This window comes from Triplophysa dalaica, chromosome 7 (genome assembly GCF_015846415.1).
Source record: "Triplophysa dalaica isolate WHDGS20190420 chromosome 7, ASM1584641v1, whole genome shotgun sequence".
Taxonomy (NCBI): domain Eukaryota; kingdom Metazoa; phylum Chordata; class Actinopteri; order Cypriniformes; family Nemacheilidae; genus Triplophysa; species Triplophysa dalaica.
Window position 1 is genome coordinate 4,817,683 of NC_079548.1, and position 20,981 is coordinate 4,838,663.

The following is a 20,981-nucleotide window of genomic DNA, read 5'->3' on the forward strand; positions in this document are numbered from 1 at the left end:
TAGTCAATTGTGCAAAGTAGAAAAAAATATTGGCTCTTATTAATCAAGTCATATTAATTTGAGCTGTCATAATGATAGAAGATTAAAAAACAAAAATTTGTTACCTTATTTGTGGCATATACAGTACTGTAGTGATTGTCGGGATGTTTCTGTGGCTAAAGACTATAGTTCATTATGCAGTGTACATACGATTAATTTCACATAATGTGTATAAAACATGTTCTGACAGATTATTTTCTTTCTACAGTCATCTGGACAATTTGCAAAAACATTTGTCTGACACAGAAATGCATGAATCACAAGTTGTTTCATTCTTGTTTCAATCTGGTTTCATTTCTAATATAATTTACATGCATCGTACTTATGTTGCTGGAATTTTTCAGTTTAAAAGAAGTAGTTACTTTGTTTATTATTACACGCTGTAAATCTTTAAAACTTATCTTTCTTCTAATGCATTGACTAACTTTGGCCTGTATAAATCTTATTTGAAGCATAACATTTGTGAATAAATTTAGAAGGCACTTCAGCAGCTTCTCCTCTCCTCTCCTCTCCTCTCCTCTCCTCTCCTCTCCTCTCCTCTCCTCTCCTCTCCTCTCCTCTCCTCTCCTCTCCTCTCCTCTCCCATAGATTCATGCTTTATATTCTGTAAACTGTCAGATGTCCTACTGTGACACTCGTCACACAGACACATTTAACGTCCTATTGAAAATGAGCCGAGACTGTTTCAACGATTGTAGCCATTGTTCCAACACAGCTGTTGCCATGAGGACTTCGTTTCCACAGACATGTCTGTAACCCTGAGGACAATACAAGCATCCTTATCACATGCCTTATTCTCCGTTAAATTATTCACTATAGTTCTGTCTAAAGTATTGTTCGAAGATTATCACTTGCATCTATTTTGTGATTCTATTTCAGTCCACTAATACAATGCATCTTTCTGATCAAGTAATCATTTCTGACTTAGTATATGAGCTCTAGAAATACAGAAATCTCTGCTGCCCTCTGCAGGAAATAATTTGTTACTGACACAAAAATGTCTGAAGCATGTGAGGCCTATGAAACGCATTTGTCATCATTGATGTCTGTTCTTTTACATTTTCCTAAAGTTTACTGAATATAAAATTATTAAAACACTTCTGAAAACAAACCTATAATAACTCTGGTTAGACTCACAAAACCTCTAAATTTCTACACAATATAGTATTTTAGAGATTGATATTAACTAGAAAATGTTTTTTTCAATATAAAAATGGACAAAAAAAAAAACATTTGTTTTATAGAGTTTTTTTGTTGTTTTAAAAGGTATTTCAATGCTCATTTTGTCCCATATAAAGATTTGTCATCCTGAGGCCCCCTTGGAAGTCAGTTGGAGCCTCCTTGTGGGCCATAAACCCCCACACGTTGATGAGAACCTCAGCCTTATCAGGAATCACATCTCTTAAAATCCTATTTCATGTTATTTAATTTTTTTTGGCACTACCAGATCTCAAACCGGGGGTTTCTGTTGAAAAGATCTCTGGATGTGATTCTGTTTTTGAAGAGCCTACAAAAATACAAACATGTGCTTATATTAGCTACCACAAGAACAATCACAATCACCCTTATCAACAAAATTGTTTAGAAAACATCCCAGAATAAACCTTGGAATGTTGTCATGAAAGCAAATGTACTGTATTTGGTATAAATAAAAATACTCATATTTTCATGCATAAATATTTCACACTTCAAATAATTGTGATTTTATGATGCTCACACACACCTCACTGTCTTTACGTTACTGTCATGAGAGACGATACTGTAGATTTTCTGCGCTTCAGCATCAGTGATGTTATTGCCACTAAAACTGTAGAAAAAAAAGAGGAAACATGACATATTAGAGTATATTTCAATGTATAGCATTCACTATTTTTCTCTCTGTCTTTCACTCACTCAATGTTTTGTGCTTTGTGGAGGTTTGGCAGCAGGACATCCAAACTCTGATCAGTTAGATGACACTGACTGAGATCCAGTTCTGTTAGACCTTCAGAATGTTCCAGAACTAGAGCAAGTCCTCTACAGACCTGCAGGTCCAGATGAGTCTGACTGAGATCCACTTCTTCACCCAGAGCCCGAGAAAGACATTCAGCTTTCCCATCATCCACATGAGAGAGAAACTGAAGCAGCATTGATTTACCACACCTGAAACAGAGAGAGATGTTTTATATGTTTATATTTGTATTTATATCTCTGTGTGTATGAATCATAGATGTTCATGTTTGCTCACTGGAGTTTAACAGAGTGTAAGATTGTGAAGAGTTGATCTATTCCAGCTGTATTCATCTGACAGTCGTGTAGATTCAGCTGTGTGAGGGTGTGTGTATCTCTATAAACTCTCTGAATGACTGTAGACATCACACGACAGTCCTCAGTAGTCAGTTGTAGAGTCTGTGTGGGGGTGTCTTCTGTGAGGTCCATTGCAGAACAACAGGAGAAGTCCAGCTTGTGCAGCAGGGCAGAGAGCAGAACCGCTGACGCCTCCTGCTGGACATCAGAGGAACTGCAGTGAAGCATTCTCAGTAACAGCACTCTGTCAACCCTGAAAACAAATGTCAGATTTATATAATTTAATAACATATCAACATAAATATACAAATAAAAAATAGGGGTATGACCTGAGGCAGGAGACACGACTGAGGAGAGGCAGAAAGCTCTCTAGCTCCTCCTCTGGTATGGAGGTCCACAGCATGTCGAGTGTAACTGCAGTGCAGTGTTGCAGTATAAAGCGCAGAGCTGCACAGTGGACAGAGTCCAGCGCTCTGTTCTGCAGGTTAATGCAGTTCTTCACTGAACTCAACAGACCGGACACAAACCCTGAAGATCTGGACTCATAGATCTCTCTCATTAAAGACATCATCACGCTGGAGTTCATCCTACATACAAACACACACACACACAAATCAGTTACATGTCACTGTTAATGTATAAACAAGTTATTCCCCAGCTTAGATTCATAAGTCTTTTAGTCATGTCTTCATTTGTCATACTACTTACTGCTGAAAGTGAATCCTGTTCAGAAATGGCAGAATTTCTCTGATGTTAAATGACATGTCACTTTCTTTAAGGTCCACAGTGATGTGTGAAATATCATGCTGCAGGAAATAATGAAGTGTTTCCCAACTCAAGGCACATGGAGTCAAATCTCTTCCCACTTTCTGCAGGAAGCATGAAGTCATTTCCTCATCTTGAGCTTCATACACACATTCAGCCAGCATCTGGAGAGTCTGTTTAGACAATCTACAAACACATATTACTTTATTGTAATAAAATATTTACTTATTTTACTATAAACACTACCGCAATTTGTCATATGGTCAGACCTGAGAGTCACTGGGCTCTGCTGAGACAGAAGGAGAATCAAAGAGAGAGACTTCATCCTGCAGTCGCTCAAGTTCAAACACTGGACAGTCCAGAGTCTCAGAAGAGAAGCCAAACTGCTCAGAACTCTGGACATCTCGCTGTCTGACCGCCGTTTATCATTCAGATCAACTGAGAGTTCATTTACACTGACAGGAACTCTTGTAGACCTCAAAGCACGCACAGTTCTCACCACCATATAACCACTCAGCCTGAGAAAAAATACACAAAATACAAATAGTAAAATCTACATATATAGTGACAGTTTTAAACAGTGTTGTTTAAAGTTCTGTCCTGTACCTGAGTGTTTGTATGTTTGTGATGTGTCTGAAGAGAAGTCTTGTTCCTCTGAGAGAGATGGCCTGAGGTCTCACAGTTAAAGTGAGTTTGTCAGCTGACTGGTGTAAAACTCCGCCCACAAACCTGCAAGTGCTGCTGGGTAATATTCCCTCGAGACTGAGGTTGAAATCTAGAGCCTGTAACAGTGTGTTCACCAGCTCTGGATTCTGTCTGAACTCGGCCAGTTTAAAAAGACTCAACACACAGCGCTCGCCACCACTGAAAAACACAACAACTGATTAAAATAAAAAACATACACGTACATAAACATGAACTAAACATAATCAATGAACACATAATCATGAAGCTTATATGTAAATAACTGCATTGTCTTTTTCCTTTTCATAAGAGGTTGCAATTTTTTTAAAGTAATTTAACTGTGAACATATTTGGATGTAACAGAAGGTATTGTCGTGTTAAGAACATGTTTTCAAAAATGAATAGCCAACTGTCTCGACTTATTATTGTAAAATGGACATTTATATAAGCTCAATAAGCAGCATTCCAGTCAAATACATTTACTGTAGTGAACAATCCTGACCTCAGTTGTGAGATGTAGGGCAGACACTGAAGGAAACTCATCACTTCACTCTCTTCATCGGTCCATCCTCTCAGCTCTACTGGTTTCTTCTCTGTTTGAAGCTTCAACACTTCCAGGAGGATGGAGGTCTTTCTCTTTGAGAGATCTATGATCCAGACATCAGGTGATGACTGATAAACTGACTGTAATGCTGGAAGTAAACTCCTGCCTGTTTGAGTCTCATAAACCTTCACATGCGAGTAAAGATCCAGCAGAAATTCACTCTGTTCAGAGCTGTCAATATTTTCATTAGGGAAAGATGTGTATGAACAGACTGAAGTCAACAGTTTCAGCATCTGATCTCCTGTTTGAGTCTCAGTTTCTGCTGCTTTAATGAAGAGTTTTGAAACACACTGAACTGCATGACTGAGAGAATTAAGGTCAAATCTGTTTAGAAATAAAAAAATCGAAATTAATATAAACATAATTAAACTTTCTTTAAAGCTTTACATGTTTAGTGTAGGAATCATGCCTACAATACAGTAAGACACAATGACTGAGAAGGCAGCCATTAAATATGTGAACATTCAGGTACCTCAGTTGTGCGATGAAGGGCAGACACCGAAGGAATCTCATCACTTCACTCTCTTCATCTGTCCATCCTCTCAGCTCTACTGGTTTCTTCTCTGTTTGGAGTTTCAACACTTCCAGGAGGATGGAGGTCTTTCTCTCTGAGAGATCTATGATCCAGACATCAGATAGTGCTTGGAAAAACGGCTTCAATGCTGGAATCAAAGTCCTGCCTGTTTGAGTCTCACAGTCCTTTGCACGCGAGTAAAGATCCAGCAGAAAATCACTCTGTTCATAGTTGAGATATGTCAACGAGCTGGTATCCCAGACTAAAGTCAACAGTTTCTGCATCTGCTCTCCAGTCAGTCTCTTAGTTTCTGCTGCTTTAATGAAGAGTCTCAAAAGAAATTTGGATTGTTTACTAGTATTACTATTTACAAAGCTGCAGAACAGGGAAAAAACAATACAATGAGTACAAAAATTACAATAAGCGTAAGAAGTAAAAACATAACATACTGTTATACAGGAAATAATGTACAATTTGTCTCCAGCCTTACCATACAATTATTTCAAATTTCAAGCTAGGCAGAAGCAAAAATATTTTGGTTAAAAATTAAAATTAAAGATAAGTTACCTCAGTTTTGACATGTAGGGCAGACACTGAAGGAAACTCATCACTTCACTCTCTTCATCTGGACATACTTTAAGCTTCACTTGTCTCTTCTCTTTTCGGAACTTAAACACTTCCAGGATGGAGGTCTTTCTCTTTGAGAGATCAATGATCCAGACATCAGGTGATGACTGTATATAAACTGACTGTAATGCTGGAAGTAAACTCCTGCCTGTTTGTGTCTCATAGTCCTTCACCTTTGAGCAAAGAACCAGCAGAAAATCACTCTGTTTAACGTTGTCACAAGTTTCATAAGGGAAAGATGTGTATGAACAGACTGATGTCAACTGTTTCAGCATCTGATCTCCTGTCTGTGTCTCAGTTTCTGCTGCTTTAATGAAGAGTTTTGAAACACACTGGACTGCTTGAGTACAATTCCGAATGTCAAATCTGTTTTCAAATAAATAGAAAACACTTAAATAATAAGACATCACAAAACTATGAGAAATTTAAAATCTCTTTTTTATTTCAGCTTTAGAGCCAAATTTACAAGTTTCCTCTTCAGCCGCAAACTCCATGGGAGAATATTTAAATGAATCACACAAGGTGATTAACTATGGTTTGCGTTTGTCATTGTACTGGTATTTGCAGATTTATTTATAGAGTACGTAACATGAGATCGTGAAAATGGCGTTTCATCCAGTCTGTTATGTTGCCGTGTTTGAAACGAAGCTGTCTGCCAAATTGTAAGTCCCAAGGTGGATAAATAACGAAGTTATTTGCTTGTAAAAATGGGAGTCCTCTGAATGACACAAATGAGACGTGGAATAGTTTACCCGCGTATCTACGTCACTATACATAGTCCACGCCTACGCTTTGCTCAGACTGCCAGGAAAACTTATTTCTCCTCCCCCAAACACTGTCGCTCGTTCGCGATGCATGTGTATCATGTCTAGAACCTGTGTTCTACGGTGTGAAACTAAGTCCGTCTTATTTCAACTACCAAAGGAAGAACGTCTGCGGGAAAAAAATTCAAATGATACAAAAGGAGTATAACCCCAGGGTTGTACTGTGCATGCTTCATTTCACTAAAGATTGGTTTAATAATCTTGCCGCGTTCACTGCAGGATATGTGAAACGACTATTCTCGAAAGAGGGGGAATCCCAACTCTATTTTGACCTGTTAGCTCCACCGAATTCCAACCTGTTAGTGTGACTTTTGTCTTAACTTCAAGAAATGTTTTCGTACCTTATGTCTGTGTTTGGCTAATGCATATAACGCTAACATTAGCATGTACCGTTATTTCTGGGGTGTTACAGTTTGTTCATTTTGCTATTAACTTTGCATTTTGACACATTCGCCGCACGTGCACATATATAGATATATTTGGGTGAAACTACAATCATTTTTCATAACGTCGACTTTCTGAAATGCTCTATGTGACCGTGACAACGCACAGTTATGACGAAATAATAGTATTATTAACGTATTAACAGTATTTTAAGAAAATAAAATATTTTATTTCATTGATGAGCAAAAGCACAACATGCATGTTGTCACACTGGCAGTTTTTATGACTGGAGTTGTCACTTGCCACTGACAAATGCATATAACCACATGTTAGCGTTATCCTGTAATGATTGTAGGCCTTCCATTTGTGACAAATGATGAACGCGTTTGACCAATCACAACAGAGTACACCATCTGACCAATCACATGACACAAGGCTAGCGGGTAGGAGGGGCCTGGACGAATGAATCGCGGAATGCATCATTTGAGAGTCAGACAAGAAGTAAGGTACGAACAACTGCCTATTATTACGACATTATAGTGTTTTTACACATTGTATATACATAAACTTGTTGTCGGACACTCCATAAACCAAAGTAGGACCTTATAAACAATATGCTACGTACTCTTTGACGTCCACAAAAGCATGCCTTGAAATCCCAATTAAATAAAAAATGACAATGCCTAATTTTTGTGAAATATTCCAGCATTTATTTTCAATAATTTGTCATTGTGGGTCATTCTCTTTTTTAAATTCATCTGCCCTCATAATCTTAAATTAAAATCTGAAAATCCAGTTCCGTCCTCTGACGTTGTTTGACAGGTGTCATGATGAACCAATTCCCCCACGAATTTGGTCCCCTTATGATCCGAGTGATTCTATTGGCTGAAAGAATGTCTCTTTTGGTATTCTTTTAGCGCCTGATTGCAATTCTTACAAAGTTACATTACGACACATGTCACTAGAACTTTGCTAAAATTACGATTGACTTATTTTACATTAAGTGCTTGCTATGCTAGAATGTATATGAGACTATAGGTAGTGAAATCAAACAAATCTCGTTCTTACCGTTTTAGTCAGCTTACGTATCAACTGGCACAGTACAGAACTACGTGGTTAGCGTGTGCTTGTGAAAAAAGCTAGCACTAGCACTTACCAAACAATCACAAAAAAAAAATGTACAAGTCGGGGTCCTAAAGGGGACTTAATACCTCATGACAACCGCTTGGCGGAGCATAAGTTAACTCCTCCCCTTTAACTGTCAGTCTGCTGCCACTAACGTTTCAAAATGCAACGACTGTTTTTATATACATGCAGTCAAATCACAAATAAAGACGAAAGCATTTGTACTATCTTTCTCATTCAAAATTCCATTTTACTCGGAAATGTGTCAAAATACAGATGTACAAACAACCACAACTTCTGATTCACAAGGTCTTTAAACCCTGAGCTGGTGATGCGCTGATGAGCTCTAACGTCACCCGAATAAGCTATTAAAAATATACCAAGATGGGGAAATGGAGACCTGCGGCGCGTGTCAGTTTGCAATCCGTTTTTAGTAGATTAAAGAGCTCAACCTCTTTAAGAAGCTTATTTTGCTTTTGAGCAATTCACACATAATTTTTTGTTGCTTTTTGTACTGTTTATAGTGTGCGTTACAGACACCTGTCTACACTCCAGTTTTTCCCATCATCTCTCCCAGTAAACGCCAAAAACATGGGCCTGCACGGACACACTCTCCCACCCAAAGTCCGAGCGTTCGCAAGAAAGGATCTCCCAGATTCTGTAACCTAAATTTTGACAGGTGGGGTAAAAACCAGATAAACAGATTGCGGTTTATTTAACCTGAAAGTAGGATTCATTCAGTGCAGGTGAGAGTGACAGCGTACTGCCATCCCCCTCACGACAAACAGTTTGACGAGAGACTGTTAAGTGCCTGGTGAAAATGAGGTTTTAAATACGCTAACATTTGAGATAGTGTTAATATTTTCATCATTAATTTGTCATCGCTAATTTTCACAACGTTAAGTGGATTGTTTCCGTTATATTATGGTAATGAGATATTGTGCATTTGTTTGTTTTCCAAATTGATCTATTGCTCTATTTTGCCCTGTTTAGTAAATCTGGCCCTAGACTTTTTAGATGTTTTTCCCACTTAAAGCAATAATAAGATGCCAGCAAGAAAATATGTAAAACATTCAGGTACCTCAGTTGTGAGATGAAGGGCAGACACTGAAGGAAACTCATCACTTCACTCTCTTCATCGGTCCATCCTCTCAGCTCTACTGGTTTCTTCTCTGTTTGGAGCTTCAACACTTCCAGGAGGATGGCGGTCTTTCTCTTTGAGAGATCTATGCTCCAGACATCAGGTGCTGTCTGATAAACTGACTGTAATGCTGGAAGAAAACTCCTGCCTGTTTGAGTCTCATAGTCCTTCACATGTGAACAAAGATCCAGCAGAAAACCACTCTGTCCAGTGCAGTTTTTATCTTCATAAGGGAAAGATGTGTATTTGCAGACTGATATCAACCGTTTCAGCATCTGATCTCCTGTTTGTGTCTCACTCTCTGCGGCTTTAATGAAGAGTGCCAACACAAAACTTGTGACATCACCAGTTAAGGAAAAATCACATCTGACGAGATACAAAAGAACATTACCTGTAACTATTGCAGTGTATGTGTGAATTACAGTTTTAACACTGAGATTATCAAAATGTAAAAAGAACAGTTTTATCAAAGCGGCCGTGCAACGGTGATTCTTGCATTCTGACTTCTTTACAATGTTAAACGTGCTGTCTTCTCATGTTTAACATGGTCAACTGGTCAAAATATTACTTGGGCGTATAAAGTAGTATTTCTGTGCTCGATACATTCCCCCATCAATCATACAGGTTTCTGAAAGTTTTTTTCGAACATATAAAACAAACTTCAATCACACAATAATGAGTGATAAAAAAGAAACATTTTGCAGTAAATTAACTTTGTATATTAATTGGATCTTGCAGTACATTAACTAGATTTAAAAATATATATTTTAAAAGACTGACTAAATTGTTTCATTTTAGGAATACAATCGCCTTAACATGCTGTTTGATGATTGAAACATTACATTGAAAATAGAATCCATAAAATCAAATGGGAAAAAACAATCCTACGAGAACAACATGGAATTTGCGAAAAAAGCATATTTATTCAAACAGGTTTCGATGCCTGTTGGTAAAGCTGTCCTACATTCAAGTTTTAGATTTTAAATAAAAATTATAATACCTCAGTTGTGAGATGTAGGGCAGACACTTAAGGAAACTCATCACTTCACTCTCTTCATCTGTCCATCCTCTCAGCTCTACTGGTTTCTTCTCTGTTTGGAGCTTCAACACTTCCAGGAGGATGGAGGTCTTTCTCTTTGAGAGATCTATGGACCAGACATCAGGTGCTGTCTGATAAACTGACTGTAATGCTGGAATTAAAATCCTGCCTGTTTGAGTCTCACAGTCCTTCACATGCGAGTAAAGATCCAGCAGAAAATTGCACTGAATCTCCTTCAATACTTTTCCTGAGGATTGGAAAGGGAACGTTTTATAACTGCACAAAGATGAAATGGTCGTAGACGTCTCGCTTTCTGCTGCCACCATGAGACTCCGCAGGAACTGCACGGCAGAGGTTTCAGTGTTTTCATCTGAACATCTGAACCTGATAAAATTTAAAAAAAAACATCACACCGAAATGCAGCATAATAACTTGCCAATAAAATATATGTTAAACAAAGAAACAGACACACGCACACTTTGAGAAGATAAAACGTCCCAACGTTCATACAACCCAAGAGAATGTATAATAAAACTGGTATTCCTTTATTAAAACACTCTTGGCAACAAAAAACATTATCTTACCCCAGTTGTGAGATGAAGGGCAGACACTGAAGGAAACTCATCACTTCACTCTCTTCATCTGTCCATCCACTCAGCTCTACTGGTTTCTTCTCTGTTTGGAGCTTCAACACTTCCAGGAGGATGAAGGTCTTTCTCTTTGAGAGATCTATGGACCAGACTTCAGGTGAAGACTGGAAAATTGACTGTAATGCTGGAAGTAAACTCCTGCCTGTTTGAGTCTCATAGTCCTTAACATGCGAGCAAAGATCCAGCAGGGCATCACCCAGTTCTGGGGTGTTATTTTGTAAAGAGTTGCAACAGCAGTGTGATCTCATCATCCTCTCATCCTCCAGAGATGTTTTATTAACAGAAACTTTATGAATGAATTGTAGTAAGACTTTGATTTGATTGAAAGCAGCATTGCAAGGTTTCAATCTGTAACAGAAATAAAAACAACTTTAGTATTCACTATTTAAAGATCTGTAAGTGAGATTTAAATCAAAGGTCTTATTTTTGTGAATGTCAAATCATTTTGATTAACTAACAAATGGCTTTTATACGATATGATGTAAAGCTAAACAAAAAAGATAGAGCTTGCATAAAAATTCTGAATAATAAATATATTTGAGAAATATTTAAAATGTTTCATTAATGATGGTAATTCTAACATAATCATTTTTTTCTGCTTTACCTGATCTGTGGTGAACAGGAGAGAATCATGATCATTCCTGTGTCAGATACAGTGCAGTTCTCTAAATTCAGATGAACTTCTTTATCTCTGGATTGACTGATCACATAAGACAAAGCACAACTCTGATGAGGGTCCAGATTCACATCAATGTCCAGCTGATGCTTCATCTTCTCCAGAAACATCAAGCAAGCGTTAGATGACTGAAGCTCATACAAGCACTGACACACATAGAGAAGATCAATGTCTTCACAGTCACTCTGAGGTTTGAGGAAAGTGTCCAAAAGTTTCTCAATGAAGCATTCTGATGTTTTCTTCATCTGATCCTCTGAGAAGAGACACTTGAGGAGTTTGTTGTTATGTTCTCCCAGAAGTCCACACAGGAAAAGCAGAACCTGTCTCATGTGTTGATTCTCTTCAGTCTTACACAGTTTCAGGACTTTCTCAATTTCATATGGATTCTCAACAAGCCACAGAGCTGAGAAGAATTCCTGCATTGTGTTGTGGAGAAATGCACAGTATTTGGATTCAGACGTCAGACTGTCTCTTATTGGGATAATTTTCAGAAAAGCATGACAAATATTTATTTCATCAGTCCTGATCTCTGGAAGGTTTAGGCTTTTCTGCTCAGTTGCACTGAATGCGTTTTTCATTAAGGGATCAAGCTGATCTTTGATCTCTTTCAAATATTCATCATTTCCAAAAGGTTTTTATCCCCATATTTCATCAAAGCATGAAAGAAAATGTGGATGTTCATGTTTGTGACTGTGTGTGGATTGTTGAGCACTGTGTCGTCTTTGAGAAGAATCATATTTGCAATCATGAACGCATACATTGGCACATAGCTGAGACTGAACAGCTCTTGATTGTTCAACACCACATTCAGAAGATCAGGATTGTGACCCAACATCATCTGATAGTAAGTTCTGATGGACTCTTCAATGAATCCTTGAACATACACTTTCTTTGTGGGCCAATCTGAGAAAAGAGAATCTTTTTCCATCTCTGTTCTGCATGTTATTATGACTTTCGCCTTACGTAGCACATCATGGTTCATGATCTTCTTCAAGACAGAATCTTCTGGCAGACGTGTGACACCATCTAATATGAAAACCACATCCTCAGCATTGTCTTTCATATTTTGAAGCACCTCTTGTTGCTCTTCTTCTTTTACATTTACATACACATCAAACAAAAGAGATTCAAGATTCATCAGGTTGGAACTTTGGGAGACAATAGTTTCATCAAAATAAAACATGAAGTCTGGTTTTGTGACGTTTTTTTCCATCCATAGACGCAACATTTGCTGGGCAATTGTGGTTTTTCCAATTCCAGGTTTGCCAACCAGCAGGATGTTCTTGTTCTGCATTGTTAGTAAATCTTCAGGTGAAACTGTTTCTTCCTTGTTAGGAATGTAAGATCCCAGCTTTTTGAATCTTGGTGTTTTGTTTTTCATTTCATATTGTGTGGTTTCTATCCCATAATAATTCATTAAAGAAAAAGGTGTAGAGGAGTAATATGTATAATCCTCCATTTCCACATACTCATTTGAAGAGTAGTAATATGTGTCTTCCTCCATTTCCACATACTCCTCTTCTGAAGTATAAGATTGCTCCCCTTTCACAGTTTCCTTTTCTGAGGCAAGAGGTATGAAATGGAAATGTTCTTGCTGTTTCTGAAGCAAATATTTACTCCTATCTTCCCTCTGGTTCTCCAGGATACTTTTTGCTTTCATCTTAAGCTGTGTCTGGAAGTCTTTACAGGTCTTTGTGACTAAAATTGCAATAATGTGATAAAAATCTAGTTTAGACAAAACATTTTTAATTGAAAATTCATTCATTTAAGCTTTCATATGACTTCACAAGAAACTCGCACTCTAAACCAGAAACACGGCAGTCACACCAAAAAAAAAAAACAGGTTTTAGAAGAATTAAAGCACATTACAGTTACAGAGAGATTCACCATTTACCTACCATACTATTTGCTTGTTTTCAGCCCCAAGCTTGGGTGTTATTAAAACTACTTACCTAACGAATAGTTGGCCTCCGAGTCTTCCCCGAAGGAGTAACGTTTGATCCATTTGTGTAAAGTAGGGCGTAATGTCTTCTTCCAAGTGAAATCCAAAATCTTGAGTAACTCATAACTGGCCCATTCCCCTTCATTAATGACTCGATTTAATATATATCTGGCTTTATCCTGCTCTCTCCACTTCGCTTTGACAGCCTTCACATCATGGTCATTAAAAACCCTCCGCTGATAAAGATTCTCAACAATGACTGGAAAGTTTTGCATTTGAGACACCAGGTTCCCAAAGGTCTTTCTGAGGTAGACAGCAGCGGACTGCTGGTTATGGGCCATTTTGAAGGCCCAGACAGTAACGTTACTGGAGTCTTAAACCTGCAAAGAAAAGTATATTATACAATACTACAGAGAAAGAAACAAGAATCAACATCACCAAATGAATGTGAACATCTTTAACATACATAAAACGCAACAATAACGTTTTGCGTTTGTTTGCCATTACATTTAACGATTACAGTGTGACTAAAATAAATCTCACAGCTGTCGTCACGCAAAAAAATTCGTTAAATAACGAGGTGCAGTTTTCATGGCAAGCGCGTGACAGTCATTCTAATTACCTGCAGGTTCATTTGCAATGTAAACGACCTCATTTTCTTACTGCAGTGAATGTCAGCAAACACTGCAACAACATATCACGTAAGACTCACCTATGTGGCACTTATATCATAGGGTGACCATACGTCCTCTTTTTCCCGGACATGTCCTATTTTTGCGACAAAAAAACTGCGTCCGTACGAGATTTCTAAATTTCCTAAAATATCCGGGATTCGGGTTTTGCGTTCTAAAGTCGTCATTCATTGCATGCGTATTATAGATTTTGCAAAGCAACCACTTCTTTCTCGCCACCATTGGTCGGTAATTTACGTACTTAAGCACAAGCACATATGCACGCAAGTACGTAAACAAAGTCCATCTCATTCCCTCAGCACTGTCGTAATCACTGTCGTAATCCGATCCGTCTCAGAAACAAACACGATTTGTTCCGCGCATGCGCGAAAGTACGTCTACTTCCGGCCGAAACCATTTACGGTAGTTTGACACATCTTGTTCCATACCTTAAATATTTGTTTATAACTTTACTGAACATCAAACGACATAAAACAAATAAAATGTTTTAAATAAAAAATATTTCTCACTTCTGACTTTTTTATATTGTTGTTTCGCTGGTATTAATAAATAAAATAAAAAGTAAAGAAAATTAATTAATTTAAGAAAGACTATTTTCCGCTCTTAAAAGGGCAGTGTAGCCTATCCCTCGTTCAGTATATTTCTCCAAACCATAACAAATTGTTATTTGTTTAATGGGTTCTGATGTGAAATGCAATTTTAAATAAGAGTTTATACATAAATAATTTTCGGTATGGTTTGTATGGTTCCGGTTGTGTCAAACTACTTTTTTTTTAAACTGCCGTAATTTCGGCCGGAGGTAGGCGCACTTTCGCGCATGCACGGAACAAATCGTGTTCCCGGGACGGATCGGGTAGCGACAAGCACAACGGCAACAACCAATAGCGAAAGAAGCAGCTTGCTTTTCAGTGGGTGGCACATAAAATCTGAATAGCGTTAACGATGCCTATTTTTTTTAATGGCAAGTGATTTTTAATTTAACCTATGGCCTTGAAAAGACAGTGTTTTTTTTTTTAAAAGTTGTCATTTAAATGCTAACTTTTTTATTTGTTTGTTTTTATTCTATTGCTGAAGGCCAAAAGTTTAATGGAAAGGATGTATTACTTTATGTATTAATGTTCAGTAACAGTTGCATGGTTGTTAAAGCATTTGTCAAGTATTTACACCCATCCCGATCTTTCCACCCGCTGTGGGTGTCCATCTGCCTCCTGCCCCCACTGACTGTCCTCTTTTCTGAAAGCTGAAATATGGTCACCCTATTATATCATAAGTTCTTATCCAGTCACATACGGACTGCTGACAAGGAAATTCGATTGAAGTTTTATTTTTGTCGGGTTCAGCGCAGGCACACTTAAGCAAAATACCACAGTGTGTACATTTTCCGGACTTACTGTCAATTTTGAAGCCTCATGTTTGACGATCGTCGCGAGGTTCGCTTCCACAAGAATACAGATATGTGTTCACTGTTCAGGTGAGCAGTTGTGTTGAGTAGCACCAGAGTGTAGGCTGGACGATGGGGCGGGGAAACAACAACACACCTGTCAAAGACGGAGAAAACATCACATTCTTTAACATTTTACACCCGTTATTTTGTTCACGTTTTTGCCACATTACTCCTAAACTCAGCAAAAAAAGAAACGTCCTCTGACTGTAAGATTCTAAATCAATTACTTATAATTCAGTCTTACTGTCCCCTAAAAATCTAATGTTTGAATAAGTTGAAGAGTCTTGTCTCAGTCGATTGAATCTTCAGAGTTTCGGGATTGAAGGACATAAGATGTCCTGCGCGATCAAAAATTGGTCTTACTGGACATTTGGTACAATAATAGAAGATTATTGGTTTGATTCACAGATCTGGGCTGTCCTGCTCACTCACTCTCCGCACAGAGTATAATCAAGAACCGCGCCGTTTCCTGTTGTGTTTACATATTTATGTGTGTATGTGTGAGGTGTGTCTTGAGGCTTGCTTCTCGTCCTGGGCCTATGGTAAGGCTGGGTTGAGTTTGATGGACCTCTTTCTTATCCAATCATTCAGTGACGCAACGTCGAGTGATCTCCTCCAAACGGCTGCTTTCTTAGAACTCTGAAAAACATCACACTACATCCAACTTTCTCATATCTCTTCCTCCCAGCCCCAAGGCCGTATCAGCTGTTTCTCACACACATTCTGGTATCCTGTTGAACCTCGTGCTTTATCAGCTGCTACCCCCACACATTCTTGTATCCTGTTGAACCTCGTGTCCTGCACTCTAATATACCGGCTTAGATTTTACCCTTGGTTACATGAGACATATATCAAACATTGTTAGTGTACATATTTATGCTGTAAGATTTAATAAAAACCCTTCAATTCATTAAGGCACACACATTATGTTAATCAAACTATAATAATAAAGAGTAAAGATAAAAACATAATAACATGTATTAAAAAAAAAAACTCCTTCAGGATCCCGGAGAACAAGAATTGACAGAGACACACAAAGTGCAGTTCAATCATTGTCCTATTTTTTATTGTCATATGGGGTAATATTTATATGTCAATAACAGGAAGTATCATTCGGTCATGGAAAATCACCAGACCTCGGATTCACATTATTTGCTAAGACAGCATATATTTTAGTTCCCTGTTCTCCATCATCCAGAACATTTAGGGACATGGTGACCGGATTCCTGTCATCCAGTCCGGTCCAGACATCTCCTGGGTAATGTTGATCATGAGACAGAACAGATGTATTAAAACAAAGCATATAGTCATCTCAGGTTACGTGTGGGACAAGGCCGAAATCCACTTTCTCACAATGGCCACTTTAAGACCAACGGTCTTACAATCCGGCCTATGTCCTCTTCAAAACAAAACATAGGTTATATCAAAAATGTGTTAGTACAGAAATCATAGAAATTTGTTAATACAAATCTTTAAAATGTGATACAAGTCTTTAATAGTAAAATATATTGCTATTGCGTATTTTTGTTTGGTTTTCTGGTTTGCAAGCTGTTATGAGACTACATCATTATGTCGAACAATCAATCAGACCGCCCCATAATGAAAATATAACTAAACAAAAGATCGTTCAACAAAGACGAAAACATAAACGCGACTATATTTGATCCTCCTCATCGAATGTTCCAAGATCAATTACCGATTCGTCATAATTAATAGAGTTATCCGATTCGTCGTCATTTTGGAAAATATCCTCTCGATACAATACCGGCATTTCTCTTTCGTCCGGTTCTGGGAGCCCTTCTTGCGCTTGATCTACCAGTGGCAATTGTGGTTCTAACCGTGGCAATTGCGGTTCTAACTCGTATGTGTGAACATAATCGTTCTCATCATCATCAGTATCACTGAGGTTATCAAATGTGGATCCCCAAACTCGACTTTGTTCTTCCGAGCTGTAACCTTCAGGTTGTTGCCTAATCACTAAAGTTTGGTACCCCTCAGTGGTTCGTCTTGCTACCATCATTTGGTAAGTTCCTTGATTGTCAAAGGAAGCAACAGATCTTTTAGCACATCCAAGCACACTCTGCAACATACATGGCAACAATAGTAACAGGGCCAATACACTAACAACAATGGGAATTACCGTACTGGTTATCCAATGTCCCCATCCCCCTGTTAGGCTATCTAACCAATGGAACCATGTTGCATCTACCGGTTTTGGTTCACGGATTGAGTCTCTCATGTGCTTCACAACGTCAGTGATGTTATCTGAATAATCTGGAATTGATAAACAACAAGATACTCCTAACATTTTGCACACTCCTCCTTTCTCTGCTGTTAATATATCCAAAGCAAGTCTGTGTTGCACCACAGCTACTCTCATTTTCTTCAGTTGGCTGGAGATTAAACTTAAAGCCTGTGCTGTGTGGTTTTCCAGAGAGAGTACTTGCCATGCCAAACCATTAATTTTGTTCAGTGCGACGGTAGTTCCTGTTCCTGTTACGAGCCCAGCGATTGACCAACCGACATTCTCCCAAGGAGTAGTCCATGGATCTGTAGTTAAATGGCCTGCATAATATTTTGGCATTGTCGCTTCCCTTTTCTGTCTTTTCAGAGATGTGGCCGAAATTCTATGCTTCTCCTTTTCTATTATGCTAGTCCCTGTAGACAAGATAGCAGCATAACAACAACCTTTCCACTGTCCTGAGTCTAGATGGTAATATGCCGTTTCACCACAAACCCACACCATTCCAGGTGCACTGTCTAAGTGTGTGAATGGACATTCGAATCCCTCAGCAGTTTTGTTGTGATAGTTGACGGTGCAATTATGAATTCCGCTTTTTGTTTGATCAAGAATAATTGTGTTTTTACAATCAGACGTTCCTACTCTATGCTTGCCTGACTTGGAACAAACACATAGTTCTGCAGGGTGGGCGTGTACCTGTATGCAGGGCCTTGAAAAGGTGCTCCTGAATACGAACAGTTATAGTCTCGAATTATGGATGTTGGTATTCTTTCTTCTCTAATATTCAGAGCCATTTGTACAATCAAAGACATCTGTTTTGGCATTTCACAGTTACCGTTGTCATCTAACAGCATGTCTGCCGTAAGCTCTTGTGTTTTCCACATTGAGTGGAGCTGTAGACACACCCAGCAGTCTCCTATAACCTCATCTGCTACTACTCCTCTCTGCAATAAGGCTAGGGCACATGCATAGTTGCCACCACATTTAGCTTTTGCAACTCTTACTTCCTTTGTTTCCTGATTGAGATTAGAACTCATGAAAAAATCAATATCTTGTGAGGCTTCTCCCTGCTTCTCTGGGCAGTTTTGTATCTGGCGTGCACTTAGTTCCTGTATTATCTCTTTGACTTCATGCATTTTTGGTTGTTCTATTTTTATCCGAACTTCCTGATATCCGTCTCTACCCGCTAGGGCCCATACACAATAGTATGTTCCTTCATCCTGAAATGTAACATCAGTTATGGTGACATTCATTACCCATGCATAACTGTCCTTTTGAGCTCTCCCCAGGAGTGAAATAAGGAAATGGTCAGGAATAATTCTTCTCTCATCGCAATAGATACAGCGTTTTCCTCCCCACATTGCTCTATGTTTCAACTCTACAATCTGTATCCCAAATCTGGGGTCGGTGCCTGTGGCTTCAGGGCCATGATACGCAGTTACCTGTGCCCACCCACAAGGTTCCTTGAAGATATACAGACTTTCCCCATATTGTTCTCTAACTGCTTCTGTGTTAGAGACCCCTTCATGACTGAAGATATTGGGTCACAAAGAAAATTTGCGCTGCTGCCTGCTTTAAAAGTGAGGTCAAGCGGACTATCATCAGGGAAGCTTTCTTCCACTTCCCGTTTTGGCAGAGTGTTAACAGTTTCATTTCCTTCTCTATAAAAATTTACTTCTTGGTTTAGAATTATACCGGTGATTATTACACTTAGTAGGATGAGAATAATCGTTGTTCCTCGCATTCCGCACATACCTGGCTGCCTAAATGGGTGCCATGGCCTGTGAGGATACATTATTGTGGCGCTGGGACGTCTTTCTTGCTTACAATTAGTTCTCCCCTCTCTAGTATGAAAGCATACAGAATCAGTCTGCCTGGCATAGGACGCTGCAACACTACTCTAGATGGGGTAGGGGCGCACAATAAGGTCGATTCTACTGATCTGAGAATATCCTCGTCAAACTCAAGATGGGCTTCAGTAATTGTGCACGGGGTATAAGTATCAGTATTGAAGAAATCCATAGAAACTTTTGTACTAAAGGATAACAATTTTTCCCTTCTTTAGAATTTAAAGAGTATTGAATTTGGCCCTTAGTGCACTTTAGGGGAACCTATGGAGTCAGCACTGTTGGCTCAATGGGCCTTCTATGTTCTTGCTTTGGGTGGGCCCCACCTCACGAAAGGTAGTTCTTTCCTCAGCTTAGTCAGTGCTTTCTCCCACCCTTAGGTGCAGTAAGGTGAATCCCCTTGTGAGATTCTATTTTAAATTGGAGCTTGCCTGCTCTCCTGTAGACACAACTTCAGTCTTGAAGCGTGTATCCAATTAACAATTACCAACAGATATTTCAAATTACCTATTGGCGGCATGTGTGTAAAATCAATTTGTAGGTGTTGAAAAGGTGCTTCCGGATGTGTCAGTGCATCGTGTTTAGCTGATTTGTGTGGATTCACCTGAGCACATGTTAAACATGCATCCAAAATAAGTTTTGCTGTCTTATGGACATCAGCAATGCAGTACAATCGATTAATTGCTTGAACTACTTTTGCACAACTGGTGTGAGATAAACCATGGTAGTGTCTTATTAGGATAATTAATCCTAATTTTGGCAATGCTATTCTACCCTGTTCATCTCTTATGATCCCTTCCTTGTCAGGAGCACAAGTATTTTTGCTCCAATGCTCTAAGTCTCCCTGTGTTGGTTGACTTTGTAGAATTTTGATGTCAATGTCAGGTACATTCGTTATGTGCACTGTCATTGCTACCTGTGTTTCCTCTTTAGGATGAAATGGTGATTTAATCTGAGCTTGGGCTGCTGCCTTTGCGGCTTCATCAGCCCTTCTGTTGCCTAATGCTTGTTCATCGTCCCCTGAAGAATGACCTCTAACTTTCACAATGGCCACTTCGAGAGGGAGCTTAACTGCCTCAGTTAGCTGTCCTATCAGATTTGCATGTGCTACTGGCTTACCATCAGAAGTTGTGAACTTTCTTACTTCCCACATTTTTGCGTAGTGGTGAAGAACACTCCAGGCATATTTTGAGTCTGTGTAAATTGTTACTCTCTTCCCTGTCATCAGCTCACAGGCCCGTATTAATGCTATCAACTCTGCTGCTTGTGCCGAATTGTAGTCTAGAGCAAAAGCTTCCTTTACCTCTCCTGAATCTGAAACCACAGCATAGCCACAGAGGTAGACACGGTCCGAGGGCTTTGAACAAGACCCATCAACATAAATATGTTCTCCCCCCTCTAGGGGCGTATCCAACAGATCGACCCTAGAAGAATAAGAGGTGGTCAGTTCAAAGAT

At 38.8% G+C, this 20,981-nt stretch overlaps 1 protein-coding gene across 5 annotated transcripts; it reads right to left on the minus strand.

Moving 5' to 3' along the window:
* Nucleotides 1-17: 17 nt before the first annotated feature.
* On the minus strand, nucleotides 18-16,471 carry LOC130425870 (uncharacterized). Of its 5 annotated transcripts, none has more exons than XM_056752291.1 (18): nucleotides 16,227-16,471; nucleotides 15,384-16,176; nucleotides 13,311-13,680; nucleotides 11,287-13,056; nucleotides 10,617-11,030; nucleotides 9,994-10,416; nucleotides 8,934-9,359; nucleotides 5,460-5,885; nucleotides 4,851-5,267; nucleotides 4,277-4,702; nucleotides 3,697-3,954; nucleotides 3,360-3,608; nucleotides 3,034-3,276; nucleotides 2,655-2,912; nucleotides 2,267-2,578; nucleotides 1,933-2,181; nucleotides 1,763-1,846; nucleotides 18-1,546 (listed from the first exon to the last, which is right to left on the minus strand). In XM_056752291.1, exons 4-18 carry the CDS (start codon nucleotides 11,934-11,936, stop codon nucleotides 1,480-1,482), a joined length of 4,902 nt encoding a protein of 1,633 aa, XP_056608269.1. In that variant the 5' UTR covers nucleotides 11,937-13,056; nucleotides 13,311-13,680; nucleotides 15,384-16,176; nucleotides 16,227-16,471; the 3' UTR covers nucleotides 18-1,479. The 5 variants fall into 5 exon arrangements, with proteins under 5 accessions (XP_056608269.1, XP_056608267.1, XP_056608268.1 ...); XM_056752289.1 differs by having other exon boundaries at nucleotides 15,384-15,530; nucleotides 15,681-16,469; XM_056752290.1 differs by having other exon boundaries at nucleotides 15,384-15,530; nucleotides 15,800-16,468.
* Between the last annotated feature and the right edge of the window lie 4,510 nt (nucleotides 16,472-20,981).